This window comes from Chelonoidis abingdonii, chromosome 6 (assembly GCF_003597395.2).
Source record: "Chelonoidis abingdonii isolate Lonesome George chromosome 6, CheloAbing_2.0, whole genome shotgun sequence".
Classification (NCBI taxonomy): Eukaryota; Metazoa; Chordata; order Testudines; family Testudinidae; genus Chelonoidis; species Chelonoidis abingdonii.
The window spans coordinates 28,687,887-28,710,101 of record NC_133774.1 but is presented as its reverse complement, the minus strand read 5'-3'; the positions used below and the strand labels follow the sequence as shown (position 1 = coordinate 28,710,101).

Below are 22,215 nucleotides of genomic sequence, written 5' to 3'. Positions count from 1 at the left end.
AAAATGGCATTTTAAAACTGAGTTTGGGTGCTTGTAAAAGGTTCCTGATTGAACTCCTTTGTCCATAGGAGCTTCCATCCAGTGTCCAGCTATAACCAGAGATGAAACTGAGATCTTCTCGCTCATTCAGTCTTTGGCATCTCTGATGGGATTGCCACTTTAGGTTACACCTTTGACAGACTAGAACCTAGTTACTTGCTTGTATCGCCCCTGAAATACTTTTGTCTATCCTACTGAGATCCTCTGAAGATAATTTGGGGGAATAGTCTGTACATTTGGCATCTAATTAGTTTATATGAACTGTTTGCTTTTGCTCATAAGAATTTTTCTTTAGAGGAAACTCTTTTTTATATATCCTTAAATGATCTGGTTCATTGCAAATACATCCCTTTAAAAAACTCTAAATATTTTAAATGGTAGATCAAATTCTTTCTTAGCTACTAGATATTTCATGGAAATTAGATACAGCAAGGAACAGAGATGGCTCAGTTCAGCTCCCTGCAAATGTAGGATTCTTCTCTACAGTACATTTTCTAATATCTTGTCCAGTTGAGTTTTAATGTAACACATGATGGGATTTTCATTACTTTCCTTAGGAAACTATTCCACATTCAAATTCACCTTAATGACAGACTTTTTTCTGATAATAAACCTAAATATTCGTTTTCTTGATTTGACTCCTTTTGTGAAGGATGTGGAATTTGTAACATTTTATGAACAGTATATGTCCACCTGGTGCTTTGTGGTTTGCTATATGAGTAAAGGGAGTTATTCCAAAAGGAGCTACATGCACAGAAAGGAAGACAATAACCTGATAGCAGGTGCACGGCAAACACCTGACAATGAAGAAAAGCAACTGCTGTGAAGATCTTTACTCAGCCCCTCTGGTGCGCCACATAAACTGGTTTAACTAGGCTCAAGAAACACAGGGCAGACAAAGGACTTTGGAGGGACTCCCTAAGTGCTGCTGGAATGCAGACTGAACTCAGCAGTCAGAAGTGAGGGTGCCTGGACCTCAAGCTTAGGTAAGATTGGGATGCATGTAATCCTTGTGTTAAAACACCCTTGCTCTTGTTATGCTTTGTTTCTACTGTTGAGAGGAAACAATCCTTTGTTTCTGAAAAGGCCATTCTGGGTCCCGATATTCACTTCTGATCAGAGTTGCTGAAGCGTTTGCAGGGCCGAACCCAACTGGGCCATCATGATTGGTACACGGAGGGAGGGCTGTTCCCTGAGACTCAGTCTGAGAGAGAGAATCGTGGGATTCCCTCCTAGAGGCAGGTGGTGAATGCATGAGGCCTAGCACCTGAAGGGGTGCACTCAGAGAGCCCAGAGAAGGGTCAAAGGTGAAGCTAGTGCTGTGTACCACAATAAATTCCTTTAAGCACTTAGCCCCCAGAATGAAGGCTTCAGCAGGCCTTTCATGGCAATTTTTTTATGATGTGGAAAATTAAATACAAAACACAGTCAACTAACATTCTGACCCCAACCAGCCAAAGCCAGGGAGTTCAAAGCTAGAAGTAATGTTCCATGCTGAGGTTCACAATACATGCCTTCTATATTAGTGTCAGCAATGCAATAAGTCCGTGCGGGATAATACATGTGAAGGGTGTCCCCTGACTGTGATCAGAGAATGAAAATGTTCTCTGTGGTAATTTAATTACCTTGCACAAATCACAGTGCATCTTATATCATGCATTCATAGATTTTTAGAGCGAGAAGAGACAGTTGTGATCTGATTGTGTACATACAACAGGCCATACCATCTCACCTTGTAATTTCTGCTTAATGCCCCTAATTTCTGATGGAACTACAGCATATGGATTGTTTAAATATGCAGGTCAGTTTTTAATGCCGGCCTAGAAGCAATAACACTGTTGAGTTGCTAGAAGTAGAGCTGTCCTGACTGTGAATGTCTTCATCAGATGTAGACGTGACCAGCTCTGAACCCAAGACTGTTTGTATTTTGTAACTTGAATGTTCCAGCGGCTCAGTGGAATGGGGCAAATTACTTAACTTAACCTCAGAACAAGGTACTTCCATTTGTGAAATATATCTTAAACTATCTTCTCTCTCAGTGATTTCTCTTAATGATGTGACAGTGTCTTTACTCGGAATTTCAGTGTAATGCTGTGGCTGGTACGACGATATAGACAACTGTGGCTCACTCTTTTCTGACATCCAGAGGTTCTGATAGAAGTTGGACCCAAGTGCAATCTGGGAAGAATAGGCTAAGTTTTCAAATGAAGTGCAAGCTTCTGGAGCTGACTGTGTGCACATCAAATCTCCCTCTTCCTTTTGAACAAAATATACCCAGGAAGGATTGATGACTTTGCTTTCACGTTCTAAGATAGTCCCATGGCTCCACAGCTGTAGTGTATTGGCTTCTGATGTATTCTCCAATACTATAGTATCAGGAATGCAGTCAGTTAGCTTCATTACTGCTTCAGAATTAAGCTGCAGAGAAATGAGAAGACAATTACTTTAGAACAATGAAAAATACACTGACTAGGTAAAAAGGGAATTATTATTTTAAGCATTTTTAGAAATATAGAGTAAATTCTGTATAATCAGAATTTTTACAAGATGTATAGGATTGGAAGGGGAAGGGGCATACACATGGTTCTAGTTCACTAGAAGTTTGATCTTCAACTGGATGTTGTTATAAGACAATTTTGGAGAGCTCTTTATTTAATCTCAACAAAGGAAATTTGCTGAGCAATGAAAGACCATGCCCCTTTAATTTAAGAACTTGCACATCTGTTCAGTTTCCATCATGTAACATTGGAAACCATAATTAAGACTGCAACTGACTGTGTTAAGCCTGTTTGGGGGGCTTTCCCTTCTAAAAATCCACAAGGAACATAAACATTGGCAGGTTAAGTTCTCCCTGAAGTCTAACTTCCTGTTGTAACAAACATCAGGAGAGAGCGCAGCAATCAGGCATAGTTTACAGGACTCACCTAGTCAGGAGCTAGTGCATGTCTCAAAGAGGAAGAGTCAAATTAAGCTCCATCTTTGAAAGCTCAGATATCAAACGGCATTAGAAGGACTTTGCTCTGGCAGGTTTGAGTGTGTGAAAAGAGCTTTTATAACTTTTAAAGTGTCTAGATCCTATCCTTGCAAAGACAGACTTCAAAGCATAAACTAATCACTACAGAGTCATGTCGATGGAAAATGGAGACTTTTTTCAACCAAAAGTAAAGTTAATCAGACAAGCCATTTGTAAAATGAACATCATTATTAAAAACAATAATTGTCAATACAGAAAAAAAATTCTAATACTTTTTTGCTGGATCTTAGTTTGAGACTGGAAAAATTAAAGTTATTGGATTTGTCTAATCTAATCACCTTTAAGCCATTGCATGAGAGGGCTTTGCTTTTGTTAGGATTAGGAATTTCGGGACAACAGCAATCCTTTATCCTAGAAAAAACGCAGACAAACAAGTAAGAAACTTTGTTTTGTTCATTTGTCAACATTCATTCTTCCTTCACTTGTGCAGCAAGGCTAAGATTCTTACAGAAATAAGTGGAGATGCCATGTATTGTATACCACAGCAAGCCAAGTATTCAGGGCATCCACTTACTAAGATGCTCAAAGAGAGAAATGAAGAAGGTATTATGAAGGGGGTTTAAATAGACAAACTACAACTCCGTTTTGGATTAAAACAGACCATTTCTCTATTTACAGAAGGAAAATATATTGCAATGAACTTACCACTTGATTTTCCAGAAGCACACAGCACTTATTAGTACAAAATGAATCATCACAAGCAGAACAAGAAGGTAAATCTTTGCTATGAAAGAAAAATAGTATTTCAAAAACCAGTTTTCTAACTTCCCCTTGTTTGAATCAATACAATTAGAGCTTCTGAGATAAAAGATCATCTTTAAATCAAGCATGGCTGTCTTTCTAAAAGATCTGTTTTAGTTCAACTAGCAGTCACTAGAGTTGATAAAGGAATCACTTGATGAAATTCTGTCCCGGCATTATGCAGAAGGTCAAACTAGATTATCATAATGTCCCCTTCTGGCCTTCAAATCTAGAAGTGAACACACATTTTTTGGCATTTACTTTTATTGCCAAAAGTTCAGCTTTACCAGTCCTTTAAAAAAGATTGCCTTTTACTTACAGGCACCATCATTTTACTGAGTTGATTTGCTAACTATAAATGAAAATATCAAAGATTTCAAGGAGTAGTTATGTAAATACCCTCCCTTTGGCTATGTCTTCACAGCAAAAAATGGGTTTTTTATGCTGAGATTGCTTTCCTGCAGTAAAACCCCAATGGAGACAAAGCATGTGTAGTTCTGACCTCAATGTAACTGCTCAAGGTCAATCCTATGTCCCTCTGGGATTTACCTCAAGCAGGTACATTGAAGTAAAAACTGCCTATGCCTTGTCTCCTCTAGGGTGCTACACTGAAATGGTTACACCACTGTAAAAAATACACTTTTTTTGCCATGAAGACACTTACTTAGCAAAGCACTTTAAACATCTCCAGTCCATCTATCCCTGTAAAAAGAAAGAAGTGACGTAAATAGGATGTAAGGACATACTTAAGTGCTTTGCTTATTGGGGGCCAAAGGCCCCAATACTACAGTGTTCCAAATGCCAAATCAAGGGAGACGAGGGAGCTCAGCAGCAAACCAAATTAAGCCCCTAGAGCTTGTTTCCACAATAGTTACCCAATGGGGTCATGCAGTGGTGTAACAAACAAGGAAATTGAGTTTTGATATTAAATTAACCAAAGCGGGCAGAAGGGATGGCTTCACTAGCTGTCTGGGAGGGTCTAGGCACTGAAGTGTAGTGGCAGTGCATGCTGCTCAGTGTAAAATGTATGGTTTTCATGCACTAAACAACACTCCTACTTCTTCTGAGGACAAAGCCGGGGAGTTTCAGCTTGGGAGCACAAGTCCCAAGAGTTAGATTCTGGTGTGACATCTTCAAGCAAACAGAATTACAGGTAAGTAATTACTCTTTTTTTCTCTCTGTCTAATATGGCTACAGTTAGTGAGTATGATTCTCATGCAGCGACCCTTTGGTCACATCTAGCATGGAATGCAAGAGTTGGTGGATTTGTAAGCCAGTTTTTCATACAAATAAATGTTAGGAAGTCCAGCACCTTTATTTGCACATAAATTAACTACTTGGTCATGAAAGCAACAGCCAGTATATGAAATGGTTTATAGTCTTCTTATAGGTTATAAAATTAGCTGGAACTAAATAAAATTCCTCTCTATTACTCTCGTATGGTCTGGTATTTGGAGAAGAGGACCAGGAGTCAGTATTCCTGAGTTCTGGTTTCAACTCTGTCACTGGTTTCATTCTGTAAATGAGCCTCAGTGTTGCTATCTGCAAAGTGGGTATAAATGTGCTTGCCTACCTTACAGGGGGTTTATAAGGCTTAAATAACATGGTAAAATGCTTTAAATGTTGGCCTGTTTATAGATGAAAGGAGCTATACAAGTACTAAAACATTTAATTTGGCAATTAGTATTATTTGAATGCATCCATTAATAGATCCCAGTTAGAAGATGTATTTTATTCGGATCCATTCATCTCTACCTAATCTAATAAACCCTTTTTCTTTTTAGAAAAGAAGCCAGCAATGACGGGTGCTAATTTCCCTTCTTCCGCCCTTTCCCCCCAGCCCCTCGAATACATATTTTCATTTTCTAAACTCACTGTCATGTAGTGTGTCTACACGTATATAGGCATCGATGGGGGTCTCTCCTCCGCCAGTGTAAGCTTTAACTGCTAGTGCATACGTTGTTTCTGGCATCAGGTGTTTCACCACATATCTCTTTTCTTCTGGGTTTTCTACAGTGTATTTACATAGGACTGTACCATCTATAATCAAAGGAGATGTTAAAAATCATTACTCTCAATTGTTTTTTAATGTGTGTTGCCTTTCAGGAAGAGGGATGTGCTCTAACTCAGTGGTTCTCGTGCCCCCTTCTTTGTGTCAATAGTCCTTTACACCCCCACAGCTCCTACCACACAAGTACATATACTGCTGCCCAGCTCTGAAGACAGAGGAGAGAATGGCAGCTGCTGGCCAGGCAAACAGCTCTGAAGGCAGCGCTGCTGCCAGCAGGAGTGGAGAAGTTTAAGGGTGGCACATTGCTATCTTTACTTCTCCACTGCTCCTGGCAGTGGCAATGCCTTCAGAGCTATGCGCCTGGCCAGCAGCCGCTGCTTTCTGGCCTCCCAGCTCTGAAGGCAGAGCGACTTCTCACACCCCCACAGAAAACATTCCTTTGAGAATCTCTGCTCTAACTCATTACTGCTGGGTTGAGTGGCATCTCCTCTGATTGGACTGGAGATAGCAGCAACAGTGTGTCTGAGAAAGCCAATCCAGTAGGGACCAGCCACCAACTTCCTGTCAGAAGTCTCTGCTTCTGCTAAGCTACGAGCTCTGTTTCCACTTCCACAATTCTCTTACCTTTTGTTAATAGCTTTTCAGCAGGTTTTGTTTTCTTGTTCTGCCTCTGTCCCTTTCTTCTCTCTGCACCCTCCATCCCCCACCCCGCAGCACCTTACTGATTTTTTTTTCCATCAGACTATTTAATGTCACACACTTGGAACACATGGCCTTTGAGCATTGCATCTGACAGAGATAATGTTAGTGGTGCAAGAACTGGAGGAACCAGCGGGCTGGGGAGAGTCCTGGCCAAGCTTCAGACATATCACTGCAAACCAAACTTCTCGTTGTGCAGCTCACTTAGAGGCCTGAGGTAATAAAGCTCATTTGGTGTCGGAGGAACCCAGCGGTCAGTGTGGAATACAGACTCCCCCACCTTCCACCCAGGAACATCTTTCATGATTTTGGCCTCCTCCCCAAGATTCTCCAGTAAGAGCCGCAGGGTCCTTCGATCTAACTCTGCTAGTAGAAGGGGAAACAAAGCGATATGGGTTTCCATCTCCTCAATCTGAAGGCACCTCCTCTCTCTGTTCCACTTGACCAGGTTGTAGTAACCCAGGAGCAGGCTGCCAATGCCAATGGCAAACGGCAAACAAGCTATAACCCAAGAGCCCCCGGCGGGGCAGATGCCACTTGTATTTGATGGGCCTGTAGCCCCCTGGGTGGGGGGGGAGGAGAGGGCATGTCCTGCTTCACCTTCAGGCAGAAATGCCTGAAGTAAGGGACACAGAAAAACTAGGACTAGCAATCTGTTCCCACTTCAAGTGTTTCTTAGCCACATCCCTCATCTCCCCAGCCTCAGTGCTGGTTCTGCCTGAGATAACACCCTCGCCCCCCCATCAGTATATCAGATGGTGGGGGCTGGTAGGGCTTTGCTCTTACACCCTTCCTGGGTAAGAATATTTGCAGGTATATACAGTTACAGTAGTGCCGACTGTTGCACAGTTAATCTTGTTCTGACAGGATGCTGGTGGGCAGGCCCCGGACAGCCCAGCTCACGCAGACATGCAGCTTCACCTGACACCAGTCCTATCAGAAGAGGGGAATGGACCCATGGGTGGTGAATCAGGACACAGTCCATGTTGGAGAAGAGAAATCAACAGGTAAGAATAAACCATTTTTTTTTTTTGCATTCAGTGGGAGTGTCTGAGAACTTGGATGCACTGAAATTTTGCCATCTTGAGTAGAGTTCAGTGCAGGAAAATCAGAGACGATATGCCAAGTAGCTCTGGGCCACAAATGCTTAACACAGTCCCCAGGTCAGCTTCACAACTAGACAAACAGATTGCGTAGACCAGAGCTATACACATATTCACGTAATGGAATAAGGCAAATGGACCAGATGGGGAGTTTCCACAGAGACACAACCCTAAAGCTATGAAAACATCAACACACAACTACCTCTAAAAATCCTCACTGTCATAATAAAACTGATAGTAGCTTCTTCATCTGTCTTCCAAAAAGAGAATGAGTGAGAATTTTGAAAACTCCACCCGAGTTCAATTCATAAGAGATGGAAATTCAGTGCAATGTAGGGAGCTGATACTGCAGCCATTCCACCTGTGAAGTGCACTCTGAAGTCCATAGAAGCTCCCTCATAATGGCCTACAAAATGGGGGCCCTAAATAATCCTCTGTGTATTAGTAGAGTCCTGCTTCTGTCAATTAAAAGCACTCTACACTCAGTCCTTGGAGAGAAGGCACCAGTTACATCACTTTAGAGGTTGAAATCATTCCATTTATTCCCCAGTGTATTGATTTATCTGCCTAACATGTAAGTGTGAAGAACTTTTCAGGAGATTCCAGTTTATTGATCTCCTGAGCAAAAAAGGTGCAGCCTTTCACACATTTCAGTATGTGATGTATTGGACTGATGGGTGTACAGCTTTCTTGGTTCAAAGAATCAATTACCCGAAAGAGCGTGTTTTGTGGATCCCTTCAAACTGCATTCTTCTTCCATGGTTTTCACATAAACATGATAACCTCTTATGAATCCAGGCTGTGACTCATTTATGGGATAAGAATCCCAAGTTATGGTTACAGTATGGGAACTCATCTCAGTTATTTTCCCTTGAGGGTTGAGTCTAGGAGCTGGAAAGAAGGAAATTGACAAACATGTTTAATTTCCAGAAAGTTTATCTCCTCACTTGGCATTGCTTCTGCATTCCCATCTGTTGTGTCTCATTAAATTTGAATTGTTTACAAACAGAACATCACGATTTTCAAATAAAAACTGAACTAAGCCTGTTCTTCCTGAAAGCCTCCTGGTACCACAAAACATCTGTGGGCCCATCTACATCATGCATAGAAACAACTGTTTAATCAAATAGTTATTGCTAATGTTGTTATAGCTCAGTTTCCCTGACTGGTGTGGACTTTTGTTTTCCTGAGAGCTATACTAACCAAACTGCCCCATAGCAGTCATCAGAGGCTATTTTGTATGGGTTTATTACATGTATGCAATGGGACGGGGGAAGCAACATTGTGTATGTCAAACATTGCTTGTAGTTAAGTGCAAGGAAGCAGAGAAAAGACAGTACAGCTACAGAACTCCCCTCTATTTTCATGAGCCCCATTTAGCAAATATGTACACTTGTAAAATGTTTTCAGCTTACCAAGTTCTTTAGTGTACCCAACCTTCTTCCCCAGGAAAAAATCTTCATTAGCTAGAGATCCATAAACCCTGAAGCTGTATCTCACTCCAGGCATGAAAGCAGCTAGAAAATAATATAACTGTATTTAAAAAATATTAAGCTTCAGCAGTTTTAGGTAAGAAAACAGAACCACATTTGATTTATATGGAGATCTATAATTAATTAAAAATCCTGATCTTGAACCACTGAAGTTATCCAAAGGAGGCCCTAGGAAACACAGCCCTTACTTAGTGCTGGTAAAACAACTAGAGGTGTTGAAACTGAATCCCAGCTAAATTCTAGTAATGTTGACTGCCTGTTCGTGGTGTTTGATCAAGATAGTAAACAAAACAATACCACAGATGGTCCTGATGGACAAACACCTATCAGCAATGGTCTTTACTTGGTCCTGCCTCAGTGCAGGGGGTTGGACTTTAATAATTGTCTCAAGGTTAAACTGTCACACTGGGCAGTTGTTAGACTTTAATAATTGATTTCCCAGAAACCGTTTCCTAAAATTCAGGTGCATGCCACCCAATGCCCTAACAAAGAGTTGCAGCATAAACATCTTAAGAATTGTTCTGCTTTCACCTGAGTTGATGAGACAACTGGAGGTGTTGAAATCGAATCTCTTCCACTGAAAGTCACAAAGTTGGGACCTCGGAAAGTTGCACCAATCGACAATGTATCCATGAAATGCATTTGTGGCCTTCCAAGAAATATAAATGCCATCAACTGTGCCATTAACTCTTTCTTCTTCAAGGTCAGTGTGATCAACCTTTTCTTCAGCACCTTGGAAAGAATGGACTAAAGCACTTCACAAAATAGTATATCTATCTATCTAGAATATATATGTTTTCTAGCAGGAAGACTTATACTTCAGGTCAAATTAAGATTGGTAGAATTACTATGCTAGTATTGCCATTACTATACCCGGTGACTGGATACCAGTAAAACTTCAGATTTTGTCTTTTCAATAATGTTATCATCATTATGAAATACTCACCCCCCCATAGGGAAAGGACCCTGAAAATTGATCCCTACCACTAAGAGGCTAATTAATCAAATACCTTCTAGTTGGGTGACTCCATTAAAATTTTTAATATCAGGAACTGAACTGCAGACTCACAAAACTAGAGCCCGAAATAGTAGGTCACTAGATCCTGATCCTGACATGAGTTCTATGTGAGTGGGATCCTTGCATCCATATGCAAATGCAGGACTGAGGACTTTGTTGGTTAAACCCATATGTATTTTGCTCACTGGGATAACCCCATGAATGTACCATATTATATTTGTGAAAACCCCAGATGCATGGAGAACGGGGAATAGATAAAGATACAAATAATGCTATTATCTTACAGGCTAAGTGATATCCATTGATAGACGGTAATAGTTTTCAAACACATCAGTGGCAAAACAGTCATTTTAATTCCAAGACTAGATTAATTGTTCCATGATGATAAATAAAATATTACTGACTGTAAAATAACTATACAAGATAAGCACCCACAAAAGTTATTTTAATTGGATTGAAGATACACAAACCATTATCTGTCACCCGGGAGATGATTATCACTGAAGGAAGTGAAGAAGCAATATTGTTTCTTGCTGCCACGCTGATTTTGTAGGAATGGTTATCGATGGAAATTGTAGTACTGTTTTGTAATGCAGAAATGGAGATGTGTTCAGGCTCAGAGGCTTTCCCTAACTTTTCCAAGGTTATCTCAAATGAAATACCTCCACTATTAGCTCTAAAGTCTGGAAATGGCTGGGAAAAAAATGAAAATATTTCAAGATCTATTTAATCTGCAGCTAAATTTATGCTACTACAAATTGTATTTGGCAGGATTCTTATGGTAGAAGCTTTTAAGGGTAAGAAGGATACTGTACTTGTGATATTCTGTTTTACAGGGGAAAAAAAGAGAGAATTGGTTTTCACTTGAAGGATGACATTAAACAAATATGGGTTAAGTGGAAATAATTGTCAATATGTGCATATAGAAATATTTTTTTTAAGTTACAGGGAGTTTTGAAATAAGGCAATCTGAACGACTTGTGTATATTGTTTCCTATTTGTGCTTACTGAATGGACAATTTAAAAAAGTAGGCTTTCCATTAACTTTTTAAAAAATCATTTTGGCACCCAAACATAACATAACTACATTTTCTTGGGGGGGAATGGAGGTGCCACAAAAAAAAAAAAAGCAACATATGGTCCAAATCCACAGCTTCTTGAACAAAAATCCAGACTCTCCCAGGACCAGTGTAAGCAGTGTGATGATTATGGTTTCCATTGTCACAAGAGCAGCACATCATATGGAAAACTAAAATGAAAGTGAAATCTTGCACCCTGCCAGGAAAAATACCCCAGATACTGTGCCAGTCATTTCTGTAAACATTCTTAACCATTTCTGTGCCTGGACTCACCTTCCAGAATAAGGTCACATTCCGTCCTCCCAAAACTGGGGTAACTTCTCTCCAGACATCAAGTTTCCCTGAGGGAGCTGCGATCAATCACATAAAACAAAGCTGTTGTATATTGGGAAGGGTGAACTATCCAAATCTTTCCTAATATTTGTTAAGGAGAACATCCCACATGCAACTCAGCTAGACCCCAAAACTCACCGACCCTGTGCCTCCAAACCAAAAACTGAAACTCCCTTGAAACTACAGAAACGACTCCTGGATCATTCCTTGCCAAGCCCCACTTCCGCTCCCTCCCCAACACACACAGATGTTCCCACCACTGAATGATGCCTCCACACTCAAAACACAAAGCTACTACTACACCTGTTCAGTGGTCCAGCTGCACTCACTTCATGTCTCCCCAGTTCTGATTCATCTGGTGCATTCTGGGCTCAGTCAAGCACCAGAACTTCAGATTTAAAGTGGTGGAGACCTAGCAGTTTGATAGATTCCAAACAAACGGAACCTTTAAAAGATGTGCTATACCAACAGTCTGGGGAGGCATAGGAAGAGGGGGTTACAGGGAGGAGGGAGCCAATGGTGTAATTCAAGGCAGAGACATCATAGAAGATAGCTGAAGATATACTGGGAGTGGCAAAGGGAAGACAAAGAGTCAACTAGCACACCTCCCTGGCCAGGGAAAAAAGTGAAGGGATTGAGTTTGGCACAAGGTTCAGATAAAGCACCTGGAGGTCTAAAACCTTATCTGATTTCACCTGAAGCTCGAGTTTCACCAATCAGTCTGTTCTGTGCACATATTTTAAAATGGTATTGACCCAATACCTGCAGCTCTTGGGCTTGTTTTTCCTCTCCAGCTCCATTCACCAATGACAAGGATCTTGCTGATATTTCCAGACATCAGTTTGGCAGATGGCGAACAGAAACTTGAAGAGCAAGTTTCAGCCTCCCACCCCTCTCCGTCCCCCTTCCCAATGGACTGAACTCACCTGCTTCATTTGTTCTCCCTCTTATAGTTTTGCTCCATTCACTCCATTTCCAGAAGTGGCTAGCTGCACCACAGCGCATTCTAAAGGCATAATTGGTGAAAGGCTGCAAGCCACCTAGGGTGAGGTGTGGATATGAATTTGACTGAACAACTGAAGTATTGTGCTGCAAAAGCAAAGGAGAAATGTGACGTGGTTAGGGTTCAGACATCTTTCATGAGAAAGAGGTGGTTGGCTGAGATTCAGGAAGTCATTCTGTCCCCTGCTTCAATCAACAGCATGTTTATTACATCTGTCTTGTCAAATTTGATCTAATGCAGAAAATTATGTGGAAACATGTTGGAAAAGTCAGAGTAGGTCCAAATACATGGACATATGGGAGGCCCACAAAGAGCTCTATTAACCCCTTTTTCTAATGCTGTCAATAGGAGCCCTTCAGGTTGGTCTGCCAATATTGCTACACCTCTACCCCGATATATCGTGACCCAATATAACATGAATTCAGCTGTAACGCGGTAAAGCAGTGCTCTGGGGAGGGCCTGCGCTCTCCAGTGGATCAAAGCACGTTCAATGTAACTCGGTTTCACCTATAACGCAGTAAGATTTTTTGGCTCCTGAGAACAGCGTTATATCGGGGTAGAGGTGTACTTAATTTTTTATCTATGTAGGTTGAAAAAGGTGTAATTAGTGAGAGCTATTTCTCCCACTTCTGCCTCTGGTGCTTCTGCTGGTGTCCATATGCCCCTTTCTTTTATCATATTTAAAATGGACCTCCTTACTAGGATCAGGTAAATAGGATGATGTTCTGGACATGTACATACCATTTGGATATTAGTATTGTGACGAACTGGGACTGTTCTTAATGTTTGCTCTGAACACTGTGTTGGTGCCTCAGTGTCCCCTATGCAGTTCTTAAGTATCTAGGTGGTGGGATAAGAGTGTGTGATTGCTGCAGAGCAAAGGGCCGGTGCACCTAAATGCCTGACATCCTGTCTCCTAGCAACTGATGGCCTGGGCCCCCCCTGAAAGGTGCAACTGAAAGTGTTGGAGAACAAAGGGATCAGGTGACCTCCTGGCCCGGGAAAGGAGCTGAGCAGAGAGGAGGGGCTGGAGGGGGAGGAGTCTGCAGCTTGCTGGGGACGAGGAGTGAAGTGCAGACCTGGGGTCTGGCTCACTGTCTCCCAGAATGGACCCCGGCCAAGGGGTCCGGTTCGCTGTATCTAAAGCTCTTGTTTTAGACCCTGTTCAGTCATCGAATAACTCTGTTTTGCTGGCTGAGAGTCACGTCTGACTGCAAAGTGGGGGTGCAGAACCCTGTGGCTTCCCCAGGACCCCGCTGGGTGGGCTCACTGTGGGAGGCCCACGGAGGGCAGAGGATGCTGAATGTCTCCAAGGAGAGACCCAGGAGGTGAAGACGTGTGAGCTTCTTGCCCTGAACAAGTCTGCTCCAAGGGAGAGGAGGCTCCCCAAAGTCCTGACTGGCTTTGTGGGGAGCAGTTCCAGAGCATCGCCCGGGGACTCCGTGACAAGTATACACATGTTCCACATTGGACCGTCCCATCAGGTGCCCCCCCCCCACTTGCTACCATCCTCAAAAGCAGTGTTTCCCAAACTTGGGACACCACATACGTAGGGAAAGCCCCTAGCGGGCCAGGGCGGTTTGTTTACCTGCCACATCCACAGGTTTGGCCGATCACGGCTACCACTGGCCGCAGTTCGCTGCTCCAGGCCAATGGGAGCTGCTGGAAGCAGCGTGGGCCGAGGGACTTATTGGCCGCCGCTTTCAGCAGCCCCCATTGGCCTGGAGCAACAAACCTCAGCCAATGGGAGCCGCGATCGGCCGAACCTGCGGACGCAACAGATAAACAAACCGGCCCAGCCCACCAGGGGCTTTCCCTACACAAACAGCATCTCAAGTTTGGAAAAAGATTAGGATGAACTCTGCTCAAGATAAAATGGGTCTGCAATAGGGACCCCATATTTTGTGTAGTCCCCTCCTCTAAACTATCATCTGTGATGATCTCCTGCAGTTGGCACACCTGAGACAGAACATCCGCTGGGAGATCTTCAGGGAGGCCTGTCCATTTACACTTCCTACAAAAGTGGAGCACTCCTGCTTGTGCTTTACTTAGAGAGGCAAGGTGGGTGAGGTAATATTTTTTATTGAACCAACTTCTGTTTGTGAGAGAGACAAGTTTTCAAGCTTTACTTGTCCTTTAATATTCTGGGGCTGAGCTGCCTGTGTGGGAACTGCACTACAGGGAACTCTAGATCAACTTGTGAAGAACAGGTGAGCTAAACACTCACTAAAGTATGTGGAACAAGGTTATGGACTCTGCCGCAACCTTCCTCCCGGTCCAGGAGGCTGAGAGGGGTCAGGAAAGCTAGAAAACTGAATGTTCACACAAGTCTTCATGGACATCAGCTAGACTACATGCTGTACCTGCACAGACACCAAGCTGTAATTCAGAACATTCTGCCTCCTACACATAGGCCTGTACCACTGGAACTGAAGCTGAAATCTCCATTAGCTCCAGTAATATTAGGGATTATAAGGCCTCTTGCCAGTACATGGTAGCAAGCTCTTACACACTGCATTAAGTCTAGCATTCTACCCAATAGAGGACAATAATGTATATGCAGACTAGTCAGCATAATACATCTGGGAAGTCTAAATGTCCACTGCAACAGTTCTTTGGTCACAGAGATATCACAGTCGTCAGCAGTACCACACAATGAGGCTGAACAGACTTCCCTGGTCATCAGTAGGAATAGAATTCAGGATCACCTGTCCCAGAAAACACAGGTTATATTAAATTACTTAGCCATAGGCTTGCCAGAATGCAATTTTAATTTTTTGTAATTGTATTCAATATTGATGTCTAAGCACTTTTAAAAATCTTAATCTATTTAAATTTTCACAATTGTGCAAAATTATGGGCAGGTCAGACAATGGGAGGGTCTGTTAGGACTGCACCACCCTACCTTGGTTCTTGCTCCACAAACAGAAAGCAGAAGGCCAGAGTCCAAAGTGCAGGCAATGCAATGTTTATTGGGGTTAACAAGAAAGCATATCCACAGCTCTGTACACCAGCAGAGCTTTTCCTTCCTTTCTCTTCCTTTTTAGTAGGCTTAATTATGCCTGTAGTTTATGCCCTGGTACCACCCCTTACAATTTATGGTCATGTTCCGTTTTGGAGGGTCTTGAGTCTGGGGGCTTTAGTACCACCTCTTTTGTACTGCATGGGAGGGGTAGGGAGTGAGGTTATGTACTGGGCAAGGCCACCTTTTCTTTGGCTTTTAGTGTTCCTTATACCTCCTCCCACCCTTGCCTCTCCTGACTGGTTGCTTGATCTTGTCTTGGGAAAGGAGTTGACTCTGACTCTGACATATCCTGATGGTTTTCAGCTCTTCAAACTTTCACATGGCCAAGCCTGAGCAATTTACTTTGCTTCCTAAGCTTTCTGCATTCTCTCCTTTTGCCATTGCTATTCACACAGCCATTTTTTCCTGTGTCTCAGGCTCACATGCTACAGAGCATCTATGATTCCTCCTTTCCTGCTCCTCTTCCAACAAGGTTGTCTCTAAATCTTCTTGCTATTTGCTCCACAACATTTTAAAAACACTTGTCCATAGCCAGATTCCCTTCCCACCACCCAGACACATGCACTTTCCTCACTTGTAGCCTCTATTATTGCTTCTCTCAAGATTTACAGTGACTGGAAAGTGAAAGTTCAAACTGGAAACAACTGCTGATTTTTAGGTGAGGGTTATTAATGACTGGGACAGCTTGCCTGTGGATGTCTTTCTACAAGTTTTGTTCTAATTCAACCATGTTGAGCTAGATGCAGAAATCATTGGGTGAAATTCTATGGCCTGTGTTATGCACAAGGTCAGACCAGATGACCACTGCCGTCCATTTTGACTTTAAATACCTATGAATTATGCAACTGCTACGATTCTCTTCCTGACCTGATCAGACCACATCACTCACTACTAAAGTCTCTCCACTGGCTCTGTCCCAACCTCTCTCTTTCATCTCTCTTGCTGCTCCCACAGAGCCAGCCTCAATAACTTGTCTGTTCTCAGTGGCCTTTGCAGTGGTGGTGTAGCCGTGTTGGTGGCAGGACATGAGACAGACAAGGCAGGAGACATCTATTGGTGGTGTGATACTCTGATTATCTTCTCTAGACACGAGGAAGAGCTCTGTGAAGCCCCAAAACTTGTTCCTTCCACCAACAGAAGTTGATTTAATAAAATATATGACCTCATCTATCTTGCCGCTCACAATAGCTTTCATAGAATCATAGAATATCAGGGTTGGAAGGGACCTCAGGAGGTCATCTAGTCAACCCCCTTGCTCAAAGCAGGACCAACACCAACTAAATCATCCCAGCCAGGGCTTTGTCAAGCCTGACCTTAAAAACCTCAAAGGAAGGAAGATTCCACCACCCTCCTAGTGAAAAAGTTTTTCCTAATATCCAACCTAAACCTCCCACACTGCAACTTGAGGCCATTACTCCTTGTTCTGTCATCTGCCACCACTGAGAACAGTCTAGATCCATCCTCTTTGGAACCCCCTTTCAGGTAGTTGAAAGCAGCTATCAAATCCCCCCTCATTCTTCAATTCTGGAGACTAAACAATCCCAGTTCCATCGGCCTCTCCTCATAAGTCACGTGCTCCAGCCCCCTAATCATTTTTGTTGCCCTCCGCTGGACTCTTTCCAATTTTTCCACATCCTTCTTATAGTTTGGGGCCCAAACTGGACACAGTACTCCAAGTGGGTCTCACCAATGTTGAATAGGGGGAATGATCACATCCCTCAATCTGCTGGCATGCCTTACTTATGCAGCCCAATGCCGTTAGCCTTCTTGGCAACAAGGACACACCGTCAGCTCACATCCAGCTTCTCGTCCACTGTAACTCTTAGGTCCTTTTCTGCAGACTGCTGCATAGCCATCTGTAGCAGTATATGGTATTCTTCTGTCTTAAGTGCAGGACTCTGCACTTGTCCTTGTTGAACCTCATCAGATTCTTTTTTGGCCAATCCTCTAATTTGTCTAGGTCTCTCTGTATGCTACCCCTACCCTCCAGCGTATATACTACTCGTCCAGTTTAGTGTAATCTGCAAATTTGCTGAGGGTGCAGTCCACACCATCTTCTAGATCATTAATGAAGATATTGAACAAAACCAGCCCCAGGACGACCCTTGGGCATTCTGCTTGATACTGGCTGCCAACTAGACATGGAGCATGATCACTACTCATGAGCACCGACGATCTAGCCAGCTTTCTAGCCACCTTATATTCCATTCATTCCAGCTCATACTTCTTTACTTGCTGGCAAGAATACTGTGGGAGACCGTATCAAAAGCTTTGCTAAAGTCAAGGAATAACACGTTCTACTGTTTTCCCCTCATTCCACCAGACCCAGTTTATCTCCTCATAGAAGACAATTAGGTTAGCAGGCATGACTTGCCCTTGGTGAAGCCATGCTGATTGTTCCTGATCACTTTCCTTTCCTCTAAGTGCTTCAGAATTGATTCCTTGAGGACCTGCTCCATGATTTTTCCAGGGACTGAGGTGAGGCTGACTGGCCTGTAGTTCCCCGGAACCTCTTCCTTCCTGTTTTTTAAAGCTGGGCACTACATTAGCCTTTTTCCAGTCATCTTTTGTCTTTCACCTGGTCTCCACCAACACTGACAGCCTCAAAGGCCTGAACATTTCTCCTAGAATGTGATTCGATCACACACACGTGCACATTTGGCATTCCACCTACTAAGGGCCAGTGGTTCACCCACCCACTACCCATGGTATTAAAAACCATGAAACATATACTATATTCCATACCCAAAACCACCAGTTGCTTGTCTAGACTGAAACTTAAGTTTCTTACCAGTTCCACTTGTCCACTTGGGTGGCGATTTTCAATCTGACATAGCAGCTTAATTGCTTTGTGCTTGGGTTCCATACTCCAGTATAAAAAGACTTCGGTGGCTTTCATATCTTCTACAGAAAGGTCAGAGGGGGGAAATGGATGAACTGCCAAAGGAAAAGATAAGTTAGATTCTGAAAAATTTGAATTCAAGCACTTTCAAAATGTCTTCATTGAGCAGTAAAGGTGATTACGAGGCTTAGTCTAGGATTGCCTCATTACATCTCTCCCAGTGGGATTCTAGACAGAGGGACATATGTATTAGTAAAAATAAGTAATGCTTTTAGAAATGGAGTCTTTTTTTGTTTATCTACTGCTCTGGGGGCTCTGAGGCCAAGAAGTAGTTCACTGGACTAGGAGCCAAAGACTTGCAGTTCTATTTACCACTCTTCGATTGACTGAATGTGAGCAGGTCAATTAAACTTTCTGTGGCTCAGTTTCTGCATCTGAAAAATGGGCCTACCGCTATTCATCTTCCCTTGTTAAAGTCCATTGAGATCCTCAGATGAAATGTGCTCCATAAGTAGTAGTAGTAGACTAGATGGTGTCTAAATGTGACCCTTGAATGCTTCCATTATTGATACTGCAGAGCTGGAAATGTTGGGTGTAAATTTGGTTTTACTTTATTTGCTAATGTTTTTAAAATCAACAAAAAATCTGCAGCAAATATCTGTAGTGATAGGACTTGCCTAAAAAGACTGGTTAGAAGAGCACTCAAAACCTAAAGCTTTATACCATCAGAAAGTAACATCTAGTATTGTTACAAGAAGCACCTAGAATTCCTAGAACTAAAAGCAGTGGGAGAAAGAAACTCATTTTCTTGTGTTTTCAGTGTGTTTCCTTTATGCATTTGAGAGCCCTTTGTGTATAGTCAATTTTTCTGCTTCACTTATGGTAAAATGCTCTTCTTGACTCATGCACTAGCACGATGATAATACTGTCATCCACTGCTCATGGCTGGCATGTGCCCCCTCCCTCAGATTCTGTAATAATGTGTTTACCACTCAAATGTTACTCCTTATGAGGAAATCATTCAGTCTAATCTCAAAGTTATGTCCATCCCTCACAAATTCGGGTTTTGAAGATTTACATCAGAAACATGCAATTGTGAAACTGTGGTGTCAAAGTCCTGTACGCCAAAGGAATGATCCCACAGCCCTTTGTTTCCTGAGTGGCTCCTTTTTTTGTGTGCTTCATTTGGGCCCTTTGTTGCACATCACTTCCCACATCTGGCAGATTCTGAAGCCACAAAATGGATAATTTTGATCACTTAGCTCTCAACCTGGAGATCAGACTGTGTTCATCAGTAACAGCAGCTGCAAAACTGAAACTAAAGAGGGAGCAGGCAAGTGTGGGCACAGAGAAGATGGGAATCAGGGCAAGTTGGGAAGGAACAAACATATTTCTATCTTTAAATCTGAGAGAGGTTTTCTGACAATACTGCCTCAAAGGGAAATAAGAGGGGTGGCCCCAGAATGTTTGCTGGTGGAGATCTTCAGCCTACCCAAAAGAACCTTCAAAACATCAACAAGGAGCAGGAAAACCCTTACCTCTATGAGCTACATCAAGGACAAAATTAGCACTTGTCTCCCCTAGCGGGTTTTGGGCAGTCAGTGTTAGGTTGTATATCATCTGCTGGCCTATCATCCAAGAACAACGGATGGGTTCTAGATCAGTTTCTGTTTCTGGGTAGCACAATGTTTTTTGGGAAGACCTTTCAAGAGAGAGGAGAAAGACACTGGTTTATTTTTCTTTGATTTAAAATCATAAATGCTGCAGAAGTACAATAATGGATTCAGAAATTGTGATGCCTACCTAGAACAGAACTAAAACTTAAATATAAAAATACAGTTATTGTATATGCATAATTCTCTATCAACAAATGTAACAAATAGTAATTTCTATTATATTTTAAAACAACTGTGGTATAAAGGAGGGTACCCAGGAATGGTTTATTTGAAAAGCAAAAAGCTTTCAGAAGTCGGTAAGCAACTGTGGCTGATTATCTAATGAGGTTGAGTGATCTAATACTTCTATCTTGTTTCATGGGCTGACTGTTCATGCCACTCAGTATTCTGCAGGAGAACTGTGGGGACAGAGAATTGGATGAATTCCCAATGTTCTTGCTGTTGACCACAGAAAAATTCCATGGGAGTTAAATATAAAATTCTGACCAATTCAATTCTAAAATGGCCTTGTGCAAGACGGTTCAGTAACAGCCCATAAGTATTTTCAGAACTGTTGGTTTTTCAGCAGAGGTTAAGCTGTTATACAGTGTCCTGAATGGATTGAACTCATATGCACAAACTTATTCATGTCTATAACCATTTGTAGGATCCAGGCCATAGAACACTGATGCTTTCCAGACTGTCCAACAACTAGCGGGGGAGGGCGGAGAGGGAGGGCAGCATAGGCATAGTTTGACTATTTTGCGGAGGAGGTGCGACACAAACACTGAAGCCACTTCCCCTGGTTCACTGGCTCCCTCCCCCACCTGGAGTGGTACCTGGTACCAGTGCTGGGGGAGAAACGGGCCGGCTTAATGGAGGACCCCATCTCCTGCTACGGGGATGCCACACGCATTCTCCTATCCCCCATTCCCCTTCCCCACTAACTCTTCCCCATCCCTTCCCTGTCCCATTTCCCTTCTGTTCCCCCACCCTGTCCATTCTCCCTTCCTTTCACACAGCCTCTTCCTCCTACCGGCACTCAGAGTTGAAACAAGCTGGTAGCCATGCGGGGTGCCCAGCACGCATAGAAGGGGAAGGCACAAGGACCCAGGAGGTGGCATCCAGCAGCAAAGGCAGTGAGCCAGATGGGCCAAGTGAGCTGGAAACATGCCCGCAGTGTAGGCATGACAGAGCACCCCTATTCTCTGGCAGGCTGAGTAGAGCAAAGCCAGGGCAGCTCAGTGCTTGCAGAAAACTGAGGGGGACAATGGCATGTTACCCTGGATGCCCCCACATGCCTCTGGGAGGAAATGCTGCCCAAACGACACCTATGGGGAGGGTGGGTATGGGATGAATTTGCGCAAGTAAATGTGTGCAGTCTGTAAACAAAAATTAATTAGCAATGCCTAATCTTAGGCTGGGTTAGAAGTGAGAAAATGAGCGTGGCTCACTCTGATTAGAGAGCCTGGTTCCTGAGCTGTGGGAACAGAATGAGCCATCCAGCCCTTCTGACAACAAAGAGTGAGTAAAGGAGAATATATTTCCAGGACTCACGTGGATGTTCAAAAAGCTTTGACAAAGGCCCCCATAAGAACCTATTAAAGAAAATCAGTCAGTCCTCGTTAAGGAGGGTAATTTATTAGTGTGATGGATCAGAAACTGGTGAGGAGACTAAATCAAGAGTGAGGCTAGGTGTTCAGTTTACAACATGAGAAAGGGTATGTCTACACTACGGGATTATTCCAATTTTACAGAAACCGTTTTTTTAAAACAGATTGTATAAAGTCAAGTGCACGCGGCCACACTAAGCACATTAATTCAGTGGTGTGCGTCCATGTACCGAGGCTAGTGTCGATTTCCGGAGCGCTGCACTGTGGGTAAGCTATCCCATAGCTATCCCATAGTTCCGGTAGTCTCCCCCTCCCCTTGGAATTCTGGGTTGAGATCCCAGTGCCTGATGGGGCAAAAAACATTATCACGGGTGGTTCTGGGTACAGCCTCACCCCTCCATCCGTGAAAGCAGCAGACAACCATTTCGCGCCTTTTTTCCTGGGTAAACTGTGCAAACGCCATAGCATAGCAAGCATGGACCCTGCTCAGCTCAAGACAGCAATCATGGACGTTGTAAACACCTCGC

At 42.9% G+C, this 22,215-nt stretch overlaps 1 protein-coding gene across 2 annotated transcripts in view; it reads right to left on the bottom strand.

Annotated features, from left to right (window-relative positions):
* Positions 1 to 1,419: 1,419 nt before the first annotated feature.
* Positions 1,420 to 22,215, bottom strand: part of OSMR (oncostatin M receptor) — a 64,448-nt gene continuing 43,652 nt past the window's right edge. The window contains exons 7-18 of one of the 2 annotated variants that reach the window (XM_032773042.2): positions 19,959 to 20,122; positions 18,370 to 18,515; positions 12,477 to 12,639; positions 11,491 to 11,567; positions 10,609 to 10,831; positions 9,652 to 9,852; positions 9,043 to 9,144; positions 8,339 to 8,518; positions 5,690 to 5,854; positions 3,719 to 3,797; positions 3,352 to 3,424; positions 1,420 to 2,457 (exon numbers count right to left, since the gene is read on the bottom strand). In XM_032773042.2, coding sequence (XP_032628933.1) covers positions 1,849 to 2,457; positions 3,352 to 3,424; positions 3,719 to 3,797; positions 5,690 to 5,854; positions 8,339 to 8,518; positions 9,043 to 9,144; positions 9,652 to 9,852; positions 10,609 to 10,831; positions 11,491 to 11,567; positions 12,477 to 12,639; positions 18,370 to 18,515; positions 19,959 to 20,122 — 2,182 coding nt within the window. In that variant the 3' untranslated portion in view covers positions 1,420 to 1,848. The remainder of the gene's footprint in view (positions 2,458 to 3,351; positions 3,425 to 3,718; positions 3,798 to 5,689; positions 5,855 to 8,338; positions 8,519 to 9,042; positions 9,145 to 9,651; positions 9,853 to 10,608; positions 10,832 to 11,490; positions 11,568 to 12,476; positions 12,640 to 18,369; positions 18,516 to 19,958; positions 20,123 to 22,215) is intronic. The other variant, XM_032773043.2, reaches the window with a different exon arrangement.